This window comes from Electrophorus electricus, chromosome 17 (genome assembly GCF_041902795.1).
Source record: "Electrophorus electricus isolate QZ-2024a chromosome 17, ASM4190279v1, whole genome shotgun sequence".
Classification (NCBI taxonomy): Eukaryota; Metazoa; Chordata; class Actinopteri; order Gymnotiformes; family Gymnotidae; genus Electrophorus; species Electrophorus electricus.
The window spans coordinates 7,281,352-7,301,761 of record NC_137513.1 but is presented as its reverse complement, the minus strand read 5'-3'; the positions used below and the strand labels follow the sequence as shown (position 1 = coordinate 7,301,761).

Here is a 20,410-nt window from a genome sequence, read left to right as displayed (position 1 = left end):
TGATTCCTGTCATGAGCCAAACCAAGCAATAGCTCTGGATATACTCACCTAGGTAAAACTACTTTCAATTTCACATACTTGATCATTTCTCAGCATTTGATTCAGAGCAGTCCCATTTTAAATCCTTAATTTCAGCCTTAACCTCAGTACTTAGGAGCACACATTTGGTGAGCACAGACTGCTGCCTTTTCCTTCATCTTACCTGCTGGGTGGGGGTGAGGAGAATTAACTCAGGGTGGGGAGGGGGCTGTCCTTTCCCTGCCTCCCTCCATCGCCCCATGCTTCCTATTCAACCCCCCCCCCAACCAGAGGCAAGCTGCAGGAATGACCCCGTTAGTGGACAGTGAATGTTAAACGTTGAGTAACTGCTTAGGACACTAGTAGATCTAAGGATGATTTAACACAATGCAACCATAAACAGGGAAGTGAGAATTTTAATTTCTGCTTTTTTCTAACTTGAGTTATATGATGATGATCAAGACATTTACATTATTTAGCTGACACTTTTATCTGAAGCAACTTACAATTATGACTGAGCAAAACTTGAGCAAATGAGGGTTAATGGCCTTGCTCAGGGGACCAACAGTAGCAACTTGGCAGTGATGGGGCTTAAACCAGCAACCTCTATGTATAAATATCACAAAAAACATCATTTGGAAAACTAAACTCTTTGATCATACAGCCATATTGTGTTTACTTTTCTGCTGAGCAGAAAATAACTCACATTAGGCAAACCCATCTTACCACTTTATTAGAAACACCTACATCCTGCCAGCTCAGTCTGACCACTGTGTTAGGCACAACTATTGGTAATGAATGAATTTTGTGTAGATTTACAGACAGTAGTTTGATTGTTGGCATGCAGAATTGTCCATTTCTAATCACAGGACTACTGCTGACCAAATATTCCTTGGGTAGCAGACAATTCTCAATAGAGCACAAGACTGTCATCAGGTAGTTGTGGTTGTTAAGCTTGTACAGCAGGGTTGCTGGAGCTTTTACACATCAGTGTCACTGCTGGGTTGAGAGTAGGCCAGAACAAATTCACAGCCAGCAGTAAGCTGGCCATGGTCAAAAACTAACCACTGATGAAAATCTCTAAGGCAAATTGAGCAAGTTAACAAAATGGTATTAACCAACGGTACACTTCAACAAAATGATTGGTAAGTGTATTTATTCTCTTTAGAACCTGAAATAGCTATGCCATTTTAGGTTCTAGAGCCACAGTGGTTAGCTGGTCAGGAGTGGGTTAAACACTCTACTCTCATATGTAATCTTCTACAGAACTGCTTCAGAAAGGTGTTCTATGGGCCTGCATTTGGGTGGTAGCAAGACTAAAAGCACATGTAGGAGAACACGAGGACAAGTACGCTAAAGTCCTAGTGTGCAGAGATAAAAGCAGAAACCATATCAGCAGACATGCAAACTTATTCTTTATTCATTCTTTTGCGATCCGCAGTGAAAAGTCCTGTTTTTTGGTAACATTGTGATTTGATGTATAAAATAAAGAAACTGAGCAAGAAGTAAGGAGAAAAACCAGGTGAATCTTAATAGTTTTCAAATCCAAAACTCCAGAGCTCAAGGGGCAGGAATCACCCACAGAAATCATGGATCATTCTGTATTTATATAAGCCCTTTAGTGGCCATGCACAACAGTGTACTATTTTCACCAACACCATGTCTCCTTATACAAGTATTTTACAGAAAACATTTAGGCATTTTTATAAAACATGCTGCAAAACCCAGGATGATTAGAGTGACCAACAAACAAAATGAAACTTCAGAGGTCTTCCGCCCCACCATTAGTCTAGCTGGCACAGGGTGATAGTGGAGCCCATCGCAGACCAGAAGCGGAAGCTGGGGAAGAGAGGTCCACTGAATTCAGTTTCAACGCAGCAAATCTGGTGGGCCTCCTTGTGTAACACCCTATAGAATGCCAGCACGCCTGCTTGCTGGTCCAGGTATATGCCGATGCAGTGTGCCTTGGGTGCGGCCAGGGCTGTTTCCTTCCCTGCATGCCACAGAGAGAAAGCAGAGCCAGACCAGTATAGGCCCCATGAGTGCTCGTTGTGGCCGATCCTGGAGCTGTCATCCGATGTAGAGCGCCCCATTTCTTTATATGCCACTCCGATGGTGACCTGATGAGAAGTTTGAATTGATTTATTTTAAAGGTAACCCAACTTGGTTTACTTACAATGCACTTCCACTAAACCTTGTGTAGGCTAGCTAAAGTGATCATATTTAATTTGCATAATTTTTGCAATTAGACGTTTGTGCTACAGTACCTTCTGGCCTGTCCATTCTACCTCCCAGTAGTAAGGGCTTCCAGCCAGTGGCTCCCGGCAAATGACCTGCCTCCAGTAGAGAAAACGCTCGGCATGCTCCGGGTAGTTCTGGTTCTCGGCACGGAGCGTGGCCTTGCGATCCCCATCTGACAAACGAATGTGACGATATGCACTGTTGTGGTCCAGCGTGGGCTGGAAGCGGACTGAAAAAAATGGCCATTGTTCACTAGTATTCTTCAAAAACAACCAAAATTATACCAAAAGATATGCTGAAAGAATGAAGCCATTTGTTGAATTGTTAGAAAATGGCACTTTTAGAAATTATGACACCAAAAATTTTTATTCTCATTTTAGAGGCCATATTATGCAAGACCACATGATGAAGAATATACAAGACTTCTTAATTAAGACTAATTGATTAATTTACCTTTTCTCACATTCAGACAAGCTTTCAGAGTGTTTATTGGCTAAGGAATAATATAATATATATTATTCTAGCATCTGAAATGACTTGAGAGTCTAATTGACTAGTCACAAGCCAATTCCTTAATTCCATATAGCCAGACTAAATCACACGTTTGCCCCTCATCACCTTCAGTCATTTATCAGGAATGGGATTTTGATCGGAGCTCTGCACCTGCATTAAGTCTGTTTCTAAAGTTTTATGTATAACAGGCACTTACATTTAAGCATTTCTTCCCTGGTTTTAGGTGCTGGGTTTTCCACACTAAAGGAGGCTGATTCCTTTACTGCACAAAAGGAAAGTATAGGTCATTAAAAATAGAAATCAAAATGTCTTGCTCTTGCATGGCAGTTTGTGTGTTTTGCATCATCACCCGAGTTTGCAGGAGGAGGTGGTGGATGAAGTGTGGAGGTAACAAGTGCTGTGCCTGTCGCTTTACTGTCACTCTTGTCAGACGCAGGTGCTAAAAGATAAAGCAGTAATGATTTCAGTAAGGCAATGCTTCGCTTAAGACCATTCTATTTATCCCATTACAAATTTCTCACAATATAATATGTTATGTGAACAGTATGTCTTTTTAGGGGTGTTCTACTCTTTTGAAGTGAAATAGAGAAAACAAACAATGTACAATACAGTAAAACGCACAAGAGCAAATACTTGCAGAATTACAAAATAATTATAAAACAAGTAAGGATTCAGCAGTTGCCCGTTATAGGAAATAAAAGAAAAACAACCCTACTACTTACCTGATTTCTGTGACACAACTGTTGGATTGCCAGGGACTGAACTTGCTGCTGAGGTCTGGGCAGTTTGTGCAGACTCTGCAACATCATTTACTACAGAGCAAAACGAAGCACATTGCTCATCATGGTGGATCATTTTTATTCCACCATCAAAAACAAAGGTTTTACCATTATTCAAAGGTGTGACAGTTCAGTGCTATAACCTGAGCTATGAACAAACTTTGCCAGGAGAATATGTTGACCCAAGACATTGGATGACGAATAAAAGCACAAGGCACCTGCTGCAGGTCCAGTTACTATGGTAATATGAATCATGTTCTGGTGTTGCAGGAAAGGCAATAGCGCCCAGTTGAACAGGGTTTTACCAGTTCTGAAGATGTTGGCCAAGCTTCCTTTGAAAAGGACCTGAAGGCCCTCTCCAAAAGCCCCAATAGCTGATCTGATCCTACTGGCCTCGGCCTCTGGCTGGCTGATCTGTAGCTCTGCACTGCCAACCTGCTCTGCAGCCGCCATTGAGAAAAACCACTGGACCCAACAGCACAAAAGAGGATACAGTAATAAACCCTATTTAATACAACAGGTAGTCCATTATAAAACCTATACAATTCCATCAGTGTGGAGTTATAAAGATAATAAGCATGCAGAATATTTTATAGTCTGTACTACTTCAACTTTTCAAAACGACTGCGTTACATTAGGAAAATGCCTGCGCTGAGGCTTCTCCTGCTTACATTTAGAAACTGAATGGAGTCCTCAGTGTTGGCCATCCTGTTCAGCTCCTCCTCTTGCTTGTACAGCTGGCAGATCTCCTGCTGCAGCCTATAGCGCTGGTCCTCAATGCGATTATAATAGGAGGACTCATAGTTTTGAAGGAGCTCTGTTACGTGAGAGTTCATTGACTCGACACACTTCATTGCTTCAGTGTAGATCCCTAGGCTGTCCCTCTGCAGATCCTGAATCGCATTCTAAACCAAATGGGGTGGGGGGGGGGGAGTCTGTGTCACATAACTAATGAGCAGATCCTGGCAAAAATATTTTTTTTTCTTTTATGAAGTCAGTTCCTTAATAGAAAGAAGTAGGAATTAGCTTTACCTTGTGGGCTTGGAAAGTCTGGGGTAATGTTTGAATAATCCTCTCTCTGTCATGAATACACTTTTGTACCATTGCCTTCATTTGTGCCAGCTCTTGCTGCTCAAAGAGAATGGCACAAAAATGAGAATTAAACTAATTTTAAAAAAAATAAAAAATCAAAGAATAAATCCTGCAACTAAAGTGAGTGAAGCTGATGAGACAGAATGAGTTAAAACCAATTTAAAAAAAGGAAACAAATACTGTACCTGTTTTTCATTTTTTTCCTCATCTGGACGGACCACTCGATGACCCTTATGTCCCAAGAAACTACATTCATCGCACACTCTTTCTTTGTCATCAAAGCAGTACAACTCGAGCAGCTGGTGGTGCAGTGAACACAGCTCAGGGGAGCTGTAAGGGAGCTGTGGATAAAGGCCACCTTCATCAGTGCCTTGAGCTCCATCACCCCTGGGGAGTGCCTGTTGAAAGTGAGAAGAGGAATCTGTGGACACAGTGGGAGATGGATCCATGGAGGAACAAACAGGTGAGGGAGGCCTGTCCTGCTCCCTCACGCTCAGTTTCTTCATAGCTTCCATCAGCATGTTGTTCCTGCCCAGGGAGGGCCTGGGGTTGAACACCTGTCTGCACTGGGGACAGGAGTAGACACCCTTTGCAGCTTTATCCCAGTGCTTCTGGATGCACTGAAGGCAGTAGCTGTGACCACAAGGAAGTGTAGCTGGGTCACACAAGATTTCCAAACATACGGAGCAGGAAAAGATCTCTGGAGGGCAGCTGGACATAGCCATTGTGCAGAAAGGAATAAGGAGACACCAGGGTCCCTGGAGATGGTGTTGAGACACACTACTTCTGAAAAGCACAAAGAGCTAGATTTTAAAACTACAGTGGGAGGAGTTAGTGACTGGTATAACAGGTCCTGTAAAACTTTCCAAATGAGTCATGAGGAAAGGAGCAGGAGTCTCACCAGTTTCAGTCCCCCGTATTTAAATGATGTAGGCTGAGAAGAATGAGAGAAATTCAAAAAAGGAAGACAGACTTGTTTGTCACGTCATGCTAATGGAAAAAGGTAGTCAGTTATAGATTTTCAGAAGGCTGGAAGTTTGAGAGTGGTAGCAGTCAGTGCTAAGAAATTCTACCATCCAAGTTGTATATCTGATTAAATATTTAAGTAAACATATGTATAAATACAATAATTGTATTATTTATAGTTTGGTCTATGCATTTTAGACCAATACCTTTTGACTACAAGAGTCATATATTTCAGAGAGAATGAGAGCCACTTCGCTTACATTCAGTTTTGTACACATTCCTATATTAAGTGAATCAGTAAATTAACTTCACTTGAAGTAATACAAGTAAATACACTATTCCGTCATAAACTATATCTTTAACTGATAGCAAGCACTGTGTTGTGGTAATGAGGGAAGAAAACGGTTGGTAAATTAAACTTTATCTGTAACCTGAAAGGAAGTAAACCCAGTAGCTTAGGTCAATATACTCCAAATCACGTTAATGGTTCAATTTCAATGTTCTGCCAACTACGTCCTTCACAGTATTGCGTTACTGTGTCTCAATTAGCCTAGTAATCATCCTAGAGGGGGTGAAAAGCCAAAGGTGCATCTGGCAACCCGAGCAGCAACCGGAAAAGTCTAGCTGTTCTAGCTGTATGCTCAAGGTGAGTGAATTGAGGGACCCGCTGCGCAGGTCTTTTCCCTGTGAGCAAATTTGGATATTATATTCTGGAGCGCCGATTTAAAATGCGCCCCAAAATAGCTCACTGGTGTTTACTTTGCATTTGTGGGTAGTTAGCTAGCCTGTGTGCAGCTCTGCTAGCTAATGCTAATGACAGACCGTTGGTGTCATTAAAGTTCCCGTTAGAATTCACTTAGAATTACTGTGTTGAGTGATGCCTTTAGTTACAGCAAGTTCGTAAATAGCAAAATGTATTATATAGGTTATATATCTAGCTATCTGTCGGAGAACCGAGAGGTCGAGATACAACTGTGGTTATAAGTTAGCTTATTAATTCTGCTATTAAGACTTAGAAAACATTGGACAAAGTCGATTGAAAGCCGCCACTATAACAGAACATGATCATAACCCTAGGATTTCTAGCCGGCTACCTAACAACTAATAGCAGGTCAAGAATAACATTTCACTTTCGATATTGTGGAGCATTATAGTTAGCTAACCTAGCTAGCTAGTTAATTAGACTTAACTAGACCATTTGGAAATACCCCAGTGGCATCCACTGCGTGCCTTGTAAAGCAGCCATTAAAATAGTATTATGACAATACTGGACGTGCATGTTATTGAGCTGGCTGATTATAGCATTATAAATATACAAACAGGAAATGTGCCTGATGTCCAGAACGTGTAGGAAAAGCACCGTTTAATCTTGGAAGGTCACCGGTATTCATGGTAGTCGCTCTGTTAGCGCACCTTTGTGGAGTTCTCCATGATTAGTATGACTGGATCAGGTGTGCAGGTGTTTTAAATCTGGCCATGCATCAGATAGGAAATCATTTAGTTTAGCGAGGATAACAGTTGGTAACACGTGTGTGTGTGTGTGTGTGCGCGCGCGCGCGCTCGCTCAAGCTAGTGAAAAGAGCATTTTATCTAAAAGGGTGAAAGTTAATATGAATTGATTTCCAAATATAAAAATAATAAAATAAATTAAAATAGATTTTATATGTCCCCTCAGCAAATAGGTTTTATTCAGATCATTAGTCCCTCACCCTAACTTGTAAGTATTTCTTCAAGACTGATGGAAAAGCATATTTTTGTGTAACATAATCACATATTTAATTGTTTTGATACTGTTATTACCTAAACTGTAGAAAAGACTTGGTGTGTCCATTCTTTTGACTAATTGTGTGCGTGGTACTAAAACTGCGGCGTTTTACAGAAAGGACATCCTGTTTCTCACAATTTTAACTGTATACGTGTGTGTGTGTGTGTTTCCCAGTCTTAAATTACCACAGAAATTTATTTCTGAAAATAGGTTACAAATCCAATTGGCTGTTGTGGATCTCACTTTAACTTGTTTTCCTCCCAGGATGTTTAGGTGTCCTCAGTCAATGACTTGCCCACTGGGGACCCATAAATCACTGCTTATGACATTCAGACACTCTCAGAAGCACTCTTTTGGAGAGAGCAGTAGCCTTTTCTCACAATGGCTTTGCATGGTCAGTAGAGAGAAAGGACGACAGCAGAGGCAACCTCGTATGCCTGAACCACACAGACTCACTCACTTTTCACAAGAAACTCATCATAGTTCCTTCTCTTTCCCTGTTAACACAAGCATTTGCATTAACCCTGAAAACCCTTCCCACAATGTGACGTCTAAGGCAGCTGGGCCTATAACCTCCTCACAGTTTATGGGAAAGGCCTCTGTAATCTACGCTCCAAAAACCACTTCATCAAAACATTTTAGCCTCAGGAATTTTGTTCCCAGCAAGTGCCTACAACTTGAACAGTGCAAGGAAAAGCACAGCTGTTCTTCACGGACGTGGAAATCAGAGCAGAACACCAGCGTTGAGAATCAGAACTACCATACTGTCAGAGGGGTCACATACACGTTGAATAGGCCATATATGTTAAGCAGAATGCTCTGGATTCCCTGTCCTATGGTACAGAGCTGTTACGGACTTTTGACAGCCCAAGCGTGCAGTGTGCACAGGAGAGTTCCCCAGTGGGCCACCCTTGAGGGGTGCCTGTCGGCCCAGAACGAGGCCCGTTGTCGGGACCAGCTGCAGTCCAACACAGTGCTTTATGAGCAAAAGCCAGCCAAAAAGTGGGCAGCCGTGCTGGTGTGTCTGTGCATGGTGGGTGGAGAGCCTGCCTTTCTTTTCACCCTTAGATCCAGCAAACTCAGGGGAAGGCACAAAGGCGATGTCAGGTACAAGTCCTTTTCCTGTTCAATATATATATATATATATATATATATATATATATATATATATATATAAAAGTTGTTGATTTTACAGTGGTGTGTTGGCTTTCATCAGACTTGGCCACCCCGTGAGTCTGCTTCCACCTTAGCTTACCCTTCTGTGTGCTTTATGTTCAAGTATTAAAGAAATAAATATATATAAATAGGCAAGGAGCACCGTCTCCGTGTAGACAAGTTTCCTCGATTGATTATTTCATTGGGACTGTGTTGAAATTTTTAGTTGCTGATCTCAGGCCAGTCACCTTTTTTTTTTTTTTCCTCTTTCCTCAGGGCATTCATTTTATTTATAGCTATAAGAATGCAAAGAGAGTTTAGGCTGAGCCTTAAAAAAAACACCTTACATAGGATTAAGTAGTACCCCTCATTATTCAACCCACTAATGTTACTTTCAGAAAAAGGCTGCTTTGACCAGTACCTATGTTATCTTTGTGTGAACAGGAAGTTCATATCTGAATGAAATCGTGTCTTTTTTGTAGTTTTGCAGGGGGGAAGCGAGATGCTATGGACAGGAATGTTGTGGACACAGCACTGCGGGAAGCTTGCGAGGAACTTGGGATTTCAGTGACTGAAAATGAAGTGTGGGGATTGCTTAGACCACTGCGTGACAAGGTGAGGTTTTACTCATGTGAGGGTTCACTCACGTCACTATACCTTTTGTCACACTGGTGCATCACACACTTGCCTTTTCCCCAGAACTCAACCAGTGATGATAAGGGACGGCAGTGAATCATGCACTTAAACAGAAGCCACACACACACACTGCCTGGCCAAAAAAAAGGTCACCACCTGGATTTAACTAAGCAAATAGGTCAGAGTCTACCATTGGATAATTACTGCATGGGTGATTGTTCAGCTGGCAACAAGTTTTTTAACCCTAACTAATGCAGTGAGGAGCTTCTCATTTGTTAAACAACCATGTCAAAAGACACATCCTGTGGTCATGGAAAAGACGTTAATTTCAGAAGGGTCAAATTATTGGCATGCATCAAACAGAGAAAACCTCTAAGCAGATTGCTGAAACTACCAAAATCAGGTTAAGAACTGTCCAACGCATCATTAAAAAGTGGAAGGACAGTGGAGAAACATAATCTTTGGGGAAGGAATGTGGTCAGAAAAAAATCTTGAATGATCGTGATCGGTGATTACTTAAACGTGCAGTGAAATCAAATCATAGAAAAACAACAGCAGAACTCAGGGATATGTTTAATAGTGAAAGTAAGAGCATTTCCACATGCACAATGCGAAGGGAACTCAAGGGATTGGGACTAAACAGCTGTGTAGCCTTAAGAGAACAACTTGTCACTGAAACTAACCGGCAAAAACAGCTTCAATTTGCTAGGGTGCATAAAGATTGGACTCTGGAGCAATGCAAGAAGGTCATGTGGTCTGATGAGTCCAGATTTACCCTGTTCCAGAGTGATGGGCGCATCAGGCTAAGAAGAGAGGCGGCTGAAGTGATGCACCCATCATGCCTAGTGCCTACCGTACAAGCCTGTGGGGGCAGTGCTATGATCTGGGGTTGTTGCAGTTGGTCAGGTCTCAGTTCAGCAACGTTATGTGCCCAAAGAATGAGGTCAGCTGACTATTTGAATATACTGAATGACCAGGTTATTCCATCAATGGATTTTTTCTTCCCTGATGGCACGGGCATATTCCAAGATGACAATTCCAGGATTCATTGGGCTCAAATTGTAAAAGAGTGGTTCAGGGAGCATGAGACATAATTTTCACACTGGCCAGCACAGAGTCCAGACCTGAACCCCATTGAGAATCTTTGGGATGTGCTGGACTTTGCGCAATGGTCCAAATCTCTCATCAATACAAGATCTTGGGGGAAAAATTAATGCAACTCTGGACAGAAATAAATGTTGTGACATTGCAGAAGCTTGTGGAAAGGATGCCACAGTGAATGTGTGTGAATGTAATCAAAGCTAAAGGCGGTCCAACGAAATATTAGTGTGTGACCTTTTTTTAGCCAAGCTGTGTGTGTATGTGTATGTATGTGTGTGTGTGTGTGTGTGTGTGTGTGTGTGTATATGTATGTATGTATATATATATATATATATATATATATATATATATATATATATATATATATATAAAATATAATCACATGTATACAAACAGTTATAGGTTCACCAGGTCAAAGCAAATTTGATATTTATAAGCGGTTGCGTGCTGCACCCTGATTTTAAGGTTCTTCATATTATATCAGATATATGCATCATATTATACCAGACTCTCATTTTTTTTTTGCCAACCCCCATTTATTTATATGTCTCTTTATTTATTCAACTAATTTAGTTATTTATCAGGTTTCCCCCCAGCCCTAGTAATAAGGAACAAGAGGTTGCAAAATTCTCAGAAAGAAAGATATAATTATGTTTTGTTGTTGTATGTTCCTCATATGCACACATTTTGATTTAGTTTATATTGTGCCTTTTCAGTCGGGAATGCTGATTGCTCCTGTATTAGCCAACCTTGGACCACTGGAATCGCTAAAATTCCATCCTAACCCAAGTGAGGTAAGCAGATTTGTTGAAATGCTTGTCTTTATCTAAAGTTTTTTTTTTTTTTTTTTTTTTTACTTGACTTCCTTTTTCCTTGTTTCCCTCTGTGACCAACAGGTGGAGGAGATCTTCACCCTGACAGTAGCTCATCTATGCAACCCCCAAAACCGGGGTTACACACACTTTCGGACTGGAGATTGCTATGGCTACACTCTTCCTGTGTTTCACAATGATAAGCATAGAATCTGGGGCCTGACTGCAGTAGCCTTGGATCACACACTCAAAGTCATTATGCCAGTATAGCAATTGCACAGCCTGATTCCATAGGGCTTTTTTGATGGAAAAGATTTGTTCATTTGGCTTCTTTAGAACTTAAATTTATGATGTTCTTGAAATGATTGTCACAAATGAGTGTTGAATACTTTGATCATCACTGTCTGCCCCTGCTGAGTGGTAGAGTACAGTATGAACTATGTAATTAAGTGTCCCTATTCTGAACATTTGAAATGATAGATTTTCTTCTATAATTATTGACTAGATCATTTTAAAAATACTGCATTGGTATTGCAATGGGTTTGTTAAACCACTACTTAGATTTGTATCAGGCAATTCAATAAAAGTATCTTAAGGAGATTAATTATTTGTCTGTTTGCCACATTCCAAATTAAGACTGGTCATAGTCCTCTTATAATCTAGTCCGTTTACTGTCTGAGCTGTTCCTGAATAGAAATAATTCATATATAATTTTAGCCACTAACTTGATGAACTGTTATGAAGGACAGACATTGCTTCACTCTGATACACATTGATTACCAATCTCATTTTCAAGTGCTCCTCCTAAGATTTACCTGTTTCCATAAATTTAGGCTTATTGTTACTGGCATGGGAAGGAGATTTAACAAACCAGGTGTTGAAGTTTTGTAGTGTTCTAATGAAAACCACTCACCAGTTCAGAGTGAGAAGTATGATATAATCAAAGACAATGGTGTCCAATCAGGCCCCTTTAACCCTTCACAGAAGGGGTAACGTAGTGGATGGAAAAAATTCTAGAAATGAATTTCAGAAATGAAATTTACAAAACATCAACCTGTTCATACAAGCTATTTTACATATTCTTGGTTACTAGAGGTGTTTTATCTGAGAGTGGTACTACTAAGTGGTACTTAAAAATAAACTTAGCATTTTTGCAAGGAAGTGGAATCCTTCATGAATCTGTCACAAATCTATCATTAGACCTGGCAATAAAATCATTCTCCATAAAACAAAAATACCCCCAGAAACTGTCAGTAAATGCATAGAGCCCTGGATCATGGAGGTAGTAAACTGCCGTAGTGATGAGTGCTGGTCCAGCTGGGTTTTGAGGCATCCCAGGGGAGGGAGCATGCCAGGGGGTCTTGGGAGTCTGGTGGGAGTTGGCAGCTGGTGGGCCAGCTTAGGCTGAGGAGGTTCAGAGTTTGGCCACACTGCCTCTTTCCAGCCATGCAAATGGACATGCATGGCTGGAGCACGCCGCCCTGCAGGCTGCACTGTGGAAGGAACATGGCGCACACCAGCTGCCTCAGGGGCTCGAAGCATGCCAGCTCCATCAGCACCTGTGCAAAGAAGCAGAGCTGGGTGTACCAGCAGTTATGATATTCACCACCCATGAGCGTGATGAACAGCATTCTGGGTATTGTAATTCCTTACACTGTACTTGTGGAGCATGTTGGTAGCCTGGCTTTGAATGGTGATGGAGAGCCATATCTTAGGGAAGGAGGTGAGGTTATAGCTCAGACCTAGGCATATCTCCACCTGGATGAGCTCACAAGATGGTGCTATAGCAGAGCAGATACAGGCTTATTTACTTCAGAAATGCTAACAAGAATCACTGATGGGTATTGTAAAAAAGTTAGAAGATTTCTGTTCCCCAATTGCCGTTATTAGGAATACTGGATTATTGATTTAGCATATAGATGTTGCTGTCCAATGAATTTTTAACGCCTGCTTCACGGCAGGTGCATAGTTTTGCTCGTCCGCACCATCAGCACAATTGTACCAACCATCACAGAGCCACTCACAGGAGAGGCAAGCCCCTGTGGTGCAGGCAAACTGCTCGGGACGGCAGGTCCCTAGTGGGAAAAACCAGTGGAGCAAGGAGCAGTAGCACTGAATCCACAGTGGCCTTGTAGAAGCAATGGGACATATCAGTTCTCATTGCATTATGTAATCATTAATTTGAGTTTTCAGTTTACATGATTCTAGCCATTTCATGAGACTTGGCTACCCCAAGTTAAAAGACTGTATCTGTAATGGTTCAGATTAACATTAAAAAATACCCTTCTAAATCTAAATTTAGTGAACGTTACCCATGCAGTTCCAAAAAATGGATAACCCCACAGTGCCTTATTCTGGTTTCATGATTATGGTGTCACATACTGTCACCTACTTCTCAGAGCATCATATTTCCACTAAGAATTGTTTATAGTGTGCCTGCACCAAAGTGACTTATAAAAAGAGCCTCTGTTCCAAACATAAATACACAGCCATAAAAAAAACTTTCTGAGAGAGAGATGACCTGATATGAGGCATAAAAGCCCCTGTTGGCCACACCTTCGTTGGCTACAAACACCACAGTCATCATCGGCCCCAAGGAAGCCAGATCGGGAGGGACACCTGAGCCGCAGAACCTACATCCAGGAAGCAAGGTATACTGATTTTATCTGGTAGGATAAAACCACACACCTCACTTTCCATGATGGTTTAATTCTAATGGAATGTTATTTTTTTTACTTTTCAGGTTTCTGCAAGAAATGATGATTTGACGTGTAAAAAGAGGGAGTGACCAGTGCTGCTGGAACAATGACAAGCACACTGTTATCCCCGGAGGCTCCGCTTTCCCGCACTTCCATGTAGTCGAAGTCACAAACATCCTGAGTCTCCAGTTGTCAGAAGTTGTGAAAGCTCAGTTTGATGGCATGGCCTTGTTCTGCAAATATATTCCACATACACTGCTGGGAGGGTTTAGCCCAGACAAGCATGTGGACAGGGACAGAGAGAAGAGGAGAAAAGAGGAGTAGAACTGAATGTGTGTTGCTTTTAACAGTAGGTCTGTTAGCTATCATTTAGGTGGTAAACAGCAGTGATCCCAGCAGAACAGTTTCACTTTTATATAGTTTGAACACAAATAAGCTCTTTATAAGCACCAATTCATTAAAACCCAACTGTTTTTGATGGTTTTAAAAATTCTGGAAGCTGATTACCTGCTGGTGAGGATAAGGCATGGGGTGGTTTGGACTGGACAGTCAACCACTTAGTCCTGTCTTTTGATCTCCACACTCTATGCAGTAATACAGAAATAAAGAGATATAGTATTATCTCATAATATATGAAAGCAAACAATTCACTCTTTTCCCACTGAATGCACATGTACAATAAACAATACTGAGAGATGAGTATACCCAGTGGTCCTGCCTCTATATTTGTGGCTGCAGTCGGCCTTGTCGGATTGGTCCTGACAGTTTGACCGGCTGTCACAGACAGACACAGACAACAGGCAACGGCCATCGTCACACATAAACTCCTCCCTTGAGCAGCTTTCTGATAGCGAACACCAACACACACAAAATAAGGACTGGCATCGAAAATATACCACTGATCTGTCACCAACTGTCAAACTGTCATGAATGTGTCATCGTCTGTTTTCTGACTTGGGGCCAAAGCTGCAGGGTGCATGTGGGAATCCAACCACCAGAGAAACAATGCAAAAACACAAAGGAAACTGCACACACATGGAAGATCTGAGCATTACCAGACACAACTGGCTTATAAACCTTCTCAAAGTAAATAAATGAGAGGACATACAGGAGCCCTGGTAGGTGCAGGAGAATGCAGCAGGCAGAGGTGATGATTAGCGGGCAGTTCCACAGTACAGCCAGTCAGGGCCAGTCAAGTCTGGCCCTTTATCCTCATCTACACTACTTCTAGGAGTATCATGTATATTCAGTCCTGAACTTATATACTTCTTTGCTTCCATCAATGTCTATCATTGTGCCAAACTGTAGCCTCGCTGAAAGGAATTCACAGAGTTATATGCAGCATAGTCTTTGGACATTTCTAACAATCACTTTTCATTCTGGATTACAGAAGTGAATTACTTACTTTGCCAGGGAAAAATGGAATGATTTTGGGCTGGGAACCCACTGCCCTCAATGCTGCCGTCAGAGCAGAATGCCACCCATACAGTGCTGTTCATGTTCACAGTAGGAGGAGACATGCTACCACAAAACCCAGAGGGAGTGAGCTTCACCCTTAAAGTTACATTTCTACCACATCCTTGCACCACACAGGTACCACATCCTTGCACCGCACATGGTCCTATAAATAGATATATATACACATTTATTTGTGTGTCTTTTAATTTTGCTAATTTTGTTAAATATGTTCTTTTTTTCCCTTAAATTAAATAAGTACTACACAATACATATACAACTACTATACAAATAAAGTTGATCACATACAGAATGCTATGAATCTAAGTGTTGGGGGCAGGCCAACCTGTGGACTCTAGTGGTCTCCACTCTTCTCTAACCTCCAGCCAATCAAAGAGGCAGGAGGCAGGCCCCTCCATGACGAGGGAGGAGATGTGAAGCTGGACCAGAGATGGAGGAGACACCCTGATCACCCACACACACACAGAGTCAGGTGGGTACGGACCTGGATGGTTGGGTGAGCTTATACTCCCCTCCAAACCAGTCAGGATGCCGCCACATTCTGTGAGAGGACACTATGCTGACTATAATTATGATTATAGTCACATCTTAGGAGTTAACCTGATAAAGTCAAAGTGCTCCTGAAAATCACAGCTCTTACAAACATTCAACACATTTAGTATACAACTGATCTGACACTGTAACTGGGTCTGGACAAAAGTACAGGCAATTATAGAAGCATATAACTGGACCATCTTGTGATTTAGAATGTGAAACTCAGTACAAAGTTCTCATAGTGTACATCATAATGTAACTATGAACGAAGTGTTTAGTGTAATACGTGTGTTGTCCAGATGCTGACATGGATAGGTGGAGGTCTCTTGCTCAAACTGGGGCCGTGGTGAGATGTGGGCAATGTGAAGAATATGGGGAACATGTGCTGAGAGCTCTGGGAAAGGTGTCCACACTCCAGGGGTCCAGAGCCACTCCTCCCTCTGTGGGGGCCCGATTCATATCTTAGCAAAGCAACACAAAGCACGAGACCTATTGGTTTTAGCTAAAACTGTGCAACATAAATATCATAATTGGAAATTATAGAAAAAAAGTTATAAATTCTCTTTAACTGTTTTTTTTTTTTAAATAGGGTAAAGTCTGTAATAAGGTTATAATGCAGTTGCAAACAATAATATAACTGGATCTAAATACTGACTACTAAAACATTGACTATTAAAGTCCACTCAACTATAATGTATTTATTTAAGTATTGATAATAACATACCTTTTTACACTTTAAGGGAACCCTTAATGACAAGCAAGTAGGTCCCCAGGTATGCGTTGGCAAGACAACACTTACATAATATTCTAAATGGCACATCCTATCACTTCAAACCATATTAGCAATGTCTCGAGTGAATAATAACAGTGAATGTAATAGCAGTGCGAGCATCGTGCACTTACATGTTAGAAGACGAGCTAGTGTGACACCCAGGACAGCGAACAGAACCCCAGCTGCTGACACCACTACCACTAGTGCCCTTGCACCCGGCCTGTCACTGCTCCCTGCTCCACCACCACCAGCACTCAACAGTGATACCGATTTATTACAGCGGGCTCTCGTGTTTCCGAGAACGCCGTCGTTAAGTGTCGTTACATGTTATTCAGTAAAGGTGAGGTCTGTTCCTCCTAGTGGTGCCTGCAAGGTGGTAATGAGCCAAACACGGACCTGACGTCAGGCTGTGGCGACAAGCCGGTCGCTCAACTTTCCTCAGGTCACCGATTCAAGGGCGAAATCAGCCAAAGAAGCTAGCCCAACTGAAAAACGTAACCGAAGTTAATCCAAATTGCCACGATCTACATAGGAACACTAACTGGACGCAGCCACCAGCTTGCCGAAATACTCAAATGGCGTCGCATGGATATTGCCTGCCTGCAGAAAACATGATGGAAAGGTCAAAAGTCGTGTGACATTGGCAATGGGTTCAAACTACTATGGCACGACGAGCCAGCGAGGTGTCGCCATAGTCGTCAGCTCTGACTTGCATGACTGTGTGGCCAAAGTAAATTGCCACTCTGTCTGCTGTCATCTACATCGGAGTCCGCCAATTGCAGGTCTTCTCCGCGTATGCTCCGTATATGGGATGCGCAGAGGAGGAGAAGGAGCTGTTCTGGCAGTATCTGCATGACTGCTTTGCATTGTGCCCCGCGGAAGATCTGCTCATGGTCTGTGGTGACCTGAACGGCCACGTTGGGAGGACAAAGGCACGATTTCCACGGCGGCTTTGGGTATGGTACACGAAACGACGATGGCTGTCGGATCCTTGACTTTGCGGAAGCCAGTGATCTCGTCGTTTGCAATGCATTCTTCAAAAAGCGTACGAACGATTTGGTCACCTACACCAGTGGAGGCAGCCACTGGCATGGAGATGTGATTACACTTCTAGCACCACTGATGCAAGTTCATTCCATCCGACTGCCTGGCTCCACAACATAATCTGCTAGTCATCGATATGAAGATCGCTACGCAATGCCAGGACAGCCACGCGAGAGGGCTGGCAATGATCAAATGGTGGGAGTTGCATGAACTCTGGACTGAGGAAGTGCAGCAGAGGTTGTGGGAAAAGAAGATGGCCTTCGGGGCTTGGTTTGCCAACAAGACCAGTGATAATTAGCAGTGTTACACTGACGCCAAGCGGGAAGCCAAGAGAGTGGTGGCTTTAGCCCGGGTTGAACATTCTTGAGACCTCTGCGAGCAGCTGGACACGTGGAAAGGTGAAAAGAGCATCTACTGACTGGCAAAAGCATGTATGAGGGCGGCGAGTGTCATCGAGCACTATATGTGCGTAAAGGATAAGAGTGGTCAGCAGCTGCAAGATAAGAAGGAAGTCTTGAGCAGGTGGCGTGAACACTTTGATGAGATCTCAAACATCTCACATCTGCCAATTCTGGAAGGCCTGCCCTGCTCTGGACCATTGCCTCAGATAGTAACTGAGGAGGTGACCACGGATATTGTAAGTATGAAGAACCAGAGCATCACCATATCGATCTTCAAGAATAAGGGAGACCCAGTGGCATGTTCCAACTACCGGCCAATATGCCTGCTCTCACACATCATGAAAATTTTTGAACGTGTCCTCGACCAATGCTTACAAGACATTGTCCAGATCAGTGGTCAACCAGTGCAGCTTTGTGAAAGGCTGTGGAACAACTGATGCAATCTTCGCAGCTCACCAGTTGATGGAGAAGAAACGTGAGAAAAACAGGCCACTACATGCTGCCTTTCTTGACTTATAGAAGGCCTTCGATCGCATATCCCATCAACTTATTTGGTATGCACTCCGTGACCACAGCGTGCCTGAAGAACTCGGAGGCTGGGTCAGATTGCTTTATAAGAATACCAGCAGTTGGGTGAGGTGCGCAGCTGGGATGTCCAACAGGTTCCCAATGAATATAGGTGTTCACCAGGGCTCTGCACTGTCGCCGTTGCTGTTCATTCTTGTCATGGACATCATAACAAGGGATTTCCAGGGCAGTGTGCCCTGGAAGCTGCTTTACGCTGACGACGTCATGCTTGCAACCACCACCCGAGAGGAGCTGCAGCACCAGGTGCAAGCCTGGAGTGACCACCTGAGCCAGTTCGGCCTGTGCCTCAACATCGCAAAGACTGAATATTTGGAAACGATTCCCGGCATGGGCTTGATCCAGGTTAACACCGAAAATCTGTAGAAAACGGACACGTTTCGGTACCTTGGATCCATCCTACAGAGCGATGGCAGCTTCGATGGTGAGGTACAGGCAAGAGTCAATGCGACATGGCTGTGGTGGAAGAAAGTTACTGGCATCCTGTGGTCAAGTCTGTTGCACTCCATGGATCAGAATGCTGGCCAGTAACGAGAGCGGCTGAGCAGCGTCTCCATGTCATGGAGATGCACATGGCTTACTGGATACTGGGTGTATCCCTCCACGGCCATATTACCAATGATATGATCCAATGACAATTTGGTATTGTGCCCATTGTGGAGAAAGTGAGGGAGGGACTCTTGGTTTGGCCACATTCGACTTGCAACTCTGGACACTGTTGCCAGCTTCGACCTACAATCTTGAGGTTAATGGCCAGCGGCCAAGCGGACGACCGATGCAAAGATGGCAAGATGCAGTTAATGCAGATCTGAAGGCTGCACGCTTGCACCCAGACGACACGTTTGATCGAGTAAAGTGGCATTCAAAGATCCGTATAGCTGACCCTGCACTGGCGGGACAATGCTAGGAAGAGGAAGAAGAGGTAAAGGTGAGGTGGGGTTAATAGATATAAACTGCCTTGCAACATGACCATTTGGTCTTAGGTAGTATATTTACTTATTCAAAAATGTATGCTGGCTGTGAATACATTTTCGGCAGCATCAAGTAATTATAAAAAGCTTTATGAATTCTAAAAGGTGTGCTATCAGGTGTGTGACCAGACCACAAAAGACTGGGATGCCCAAATGGACATCTCCTGGAGCTGGACACATAAAAGTTACATTCCATTTCATGGTCAGGTATGAGCAGCAGTACTGAAGAATTGTGGGTGGTCATATTAAAATGTTGCAGGCTCCTTTGCATGGTCTGATGATATGGCAACCTTAACTACAGCTTTGATTTCATCAGGGCCCTTCTCTGGCTCAGATGAGGGATTGCAAAATACATTCTGTGAAGGTCAAAAGGTAAAGATAACAGTGTTTAACCTTAATGAGACTTAGGAGCATCTATTTGAATATCAAAAAAAAAAAAGAAAAAAAAAAGGTTTTCTATATCAATATCAAACTGAAACTTTATTTTTTGTACCATAGAGTCAAAACAGGACATTTCAGGGACTGCAATTTTCATTCTGCAGGAAAACCTTTTATATTACATGTAATTACCCTCACAGGTAATGTATAACACATAAAGGCATAACTTTGCACCAGAGCAAGGCTCTGAAGTAAATAGATGGTTAAGAGTCATTTATTTATTAATGTGTTATGAGGCTGCATTAAATAGTAATATTGAACACAATATGGCAATATAGATTTTCAGTAGGCTGTTTACTCACCATGTAGCCCTCACACTAAATGCGCTGAAATCACCATAAAAGTCACATTTTTCACACTTCTGGAGACGAAAAAATTTTAAATTCTGTGTGACTTCTCAGATTCATTCTTT

At 42.5% G+C, this 20,410-nt stretch overlaps 3 protein-coding genes across 3 annotated transcripts; 1 reads left to right on the top strand and 2 right to left on the bottom strand.

Annotated features, from left to right (window-relative positions):
• Nucleotides 1–1,427: 1,427 nt before the first annotated feature.
• ftr86 (finTRIM family, member 86) lies at nucleotides 1,428–5,567 on the bottom strand. Its single transcript, XM_027005804.3, has 10 exons — nucleotides 5,545–5,567; nucleotides 4,829–5,429; nucleotides 4,584–4,679; nucleotides 4,223–4,456; nucleotides 3,857–4,016; nucleotides 3,495–3,584; nucleotides 3,122–3,211; nucleotides 2,969–3,034; nucleotides 2,286–2,488; nucleotides 1,428–2,138 (listed from the first exon to the last, which is right to left on the bottom strand). The coding sequence occupies exons 2-10, from the start codon at nucleotides 5,366–5,368 to the stop codon at nucleotides 1,803–1,805; spliced, it is 1,815 nt and encodes a 604-aa protein (XP_026861605.2). The 5' UTR covers nucleotides 5,369–5,429; nucleotides 5,545–5,567; the 3' UTR covers nucleotides 1,428–1,802.
• A 626-nt stretch (nucleotides 5,568–6,193) lies between these two features.
• Nucleotides 6,194–11,672, top strand: nudt8 (nudix hydrolase 8). Its single transcript, XM_081700666.1, has 4 exons — nucleotides 6,194–6,255; nucleotides 9,012–9,144; nucleotides 10,983–11,060; nucleotides 11,163–11,672. Exons 2-4 carry the CDS (start codon nucleotides 9,037–9,039, stop codon nucleotides 11,346–11,348), a joined length of 372 nt encoding a protein of 123 aa, XP_081556792.1. The 5' UTR covers nucleotides 6,194–6,255; nucleotides 9,012–9,036; the 3' UTR covers nucleotides 11,349–11,672.
• Nucleotides 11,673–12,231: 559 nt separating this feature from the next.
• mfrp (membrane frizzled-related protein) lies at nucleotides 12,232–20,074 on the bottom strand. Its single transcript, XM_081700453.1, is given in 14 exon segments — nucleotides 12,232–12,637; nucleotides 12,732–12,868; nucleotides 13,028–13,153; nucleotides 13,581–13,715; nucleotides 13,888–14,035; nucleotides 14,285–14,361; nucleotides 14,496–14,621; nucleotides 15,183–15,331; nucleotides 15,587–15,794; nucleotides 17,102–17,159; nucleotides 17,321–17,464; nucleotides 18,692–18,988; nucleotides 19,818–19,916; nucleotides 20,054–20,074. Coding segments are annotated over 14 exon segments (2,010 nt in total). The 3' UTR covers nucleotides 12,232–12,352.
• Between the last annotated feature and the right edge of the window lie 336 nt (nucleotides 20,075–20,410).

What these genes read in the sequence shown, in the direction of transcription:
- ftr86 (XM_027005804.3), bottom strand. Translation starts at nt 5,368, where the DNA reads ATGGCTATGTCCAGCTGCCCTCCAGAGATCTTTTCCTGCTCCGTATGT. An exon ending in AGACTTTCCAAGCCCACAAG is followed by an intron (nt 4,457 to 4,583) that starts GTAAAGCTAATT and finishes CATTTGGTTTAG; the next exon opens with AATGCGATTCAGGATCTGCA. An exon ending in GGCCAACATCTTCAGAACTG is followed by an intron (nt 3,585 to 3,856) that starts GTAAAACCCTGT and finishes TTTGCTCTGTAG; the next exon opens with TAAATGATGTTGCAGAGTCT.
- nudt8 (XM_081700666.1), top strand. Translation starts at nt 9,037, where the DNA reads ATGGACAGGAATGTTGTGGACACAGCACTGCGGGAAGCTTGCGAGGAA. An exon ending in TTAGACCACTGCGTGACAAG is followed by an intron (nt 9,145 to 10,982) that starts GTGAGGTTTTAC and finishes GTGCCTTTTCAG; the next exon opens with TCGGGAATGCTGATTGCTCC. An exon ending in TCCATCCTAACCCAAGTGAG is followed by an intron (nt 11,061 to 11,162) that starts GTAAGCAGATTT and finishes TGTGACCAACAG; the next exon opens with GTGGAGGAGATCTTCACCCT.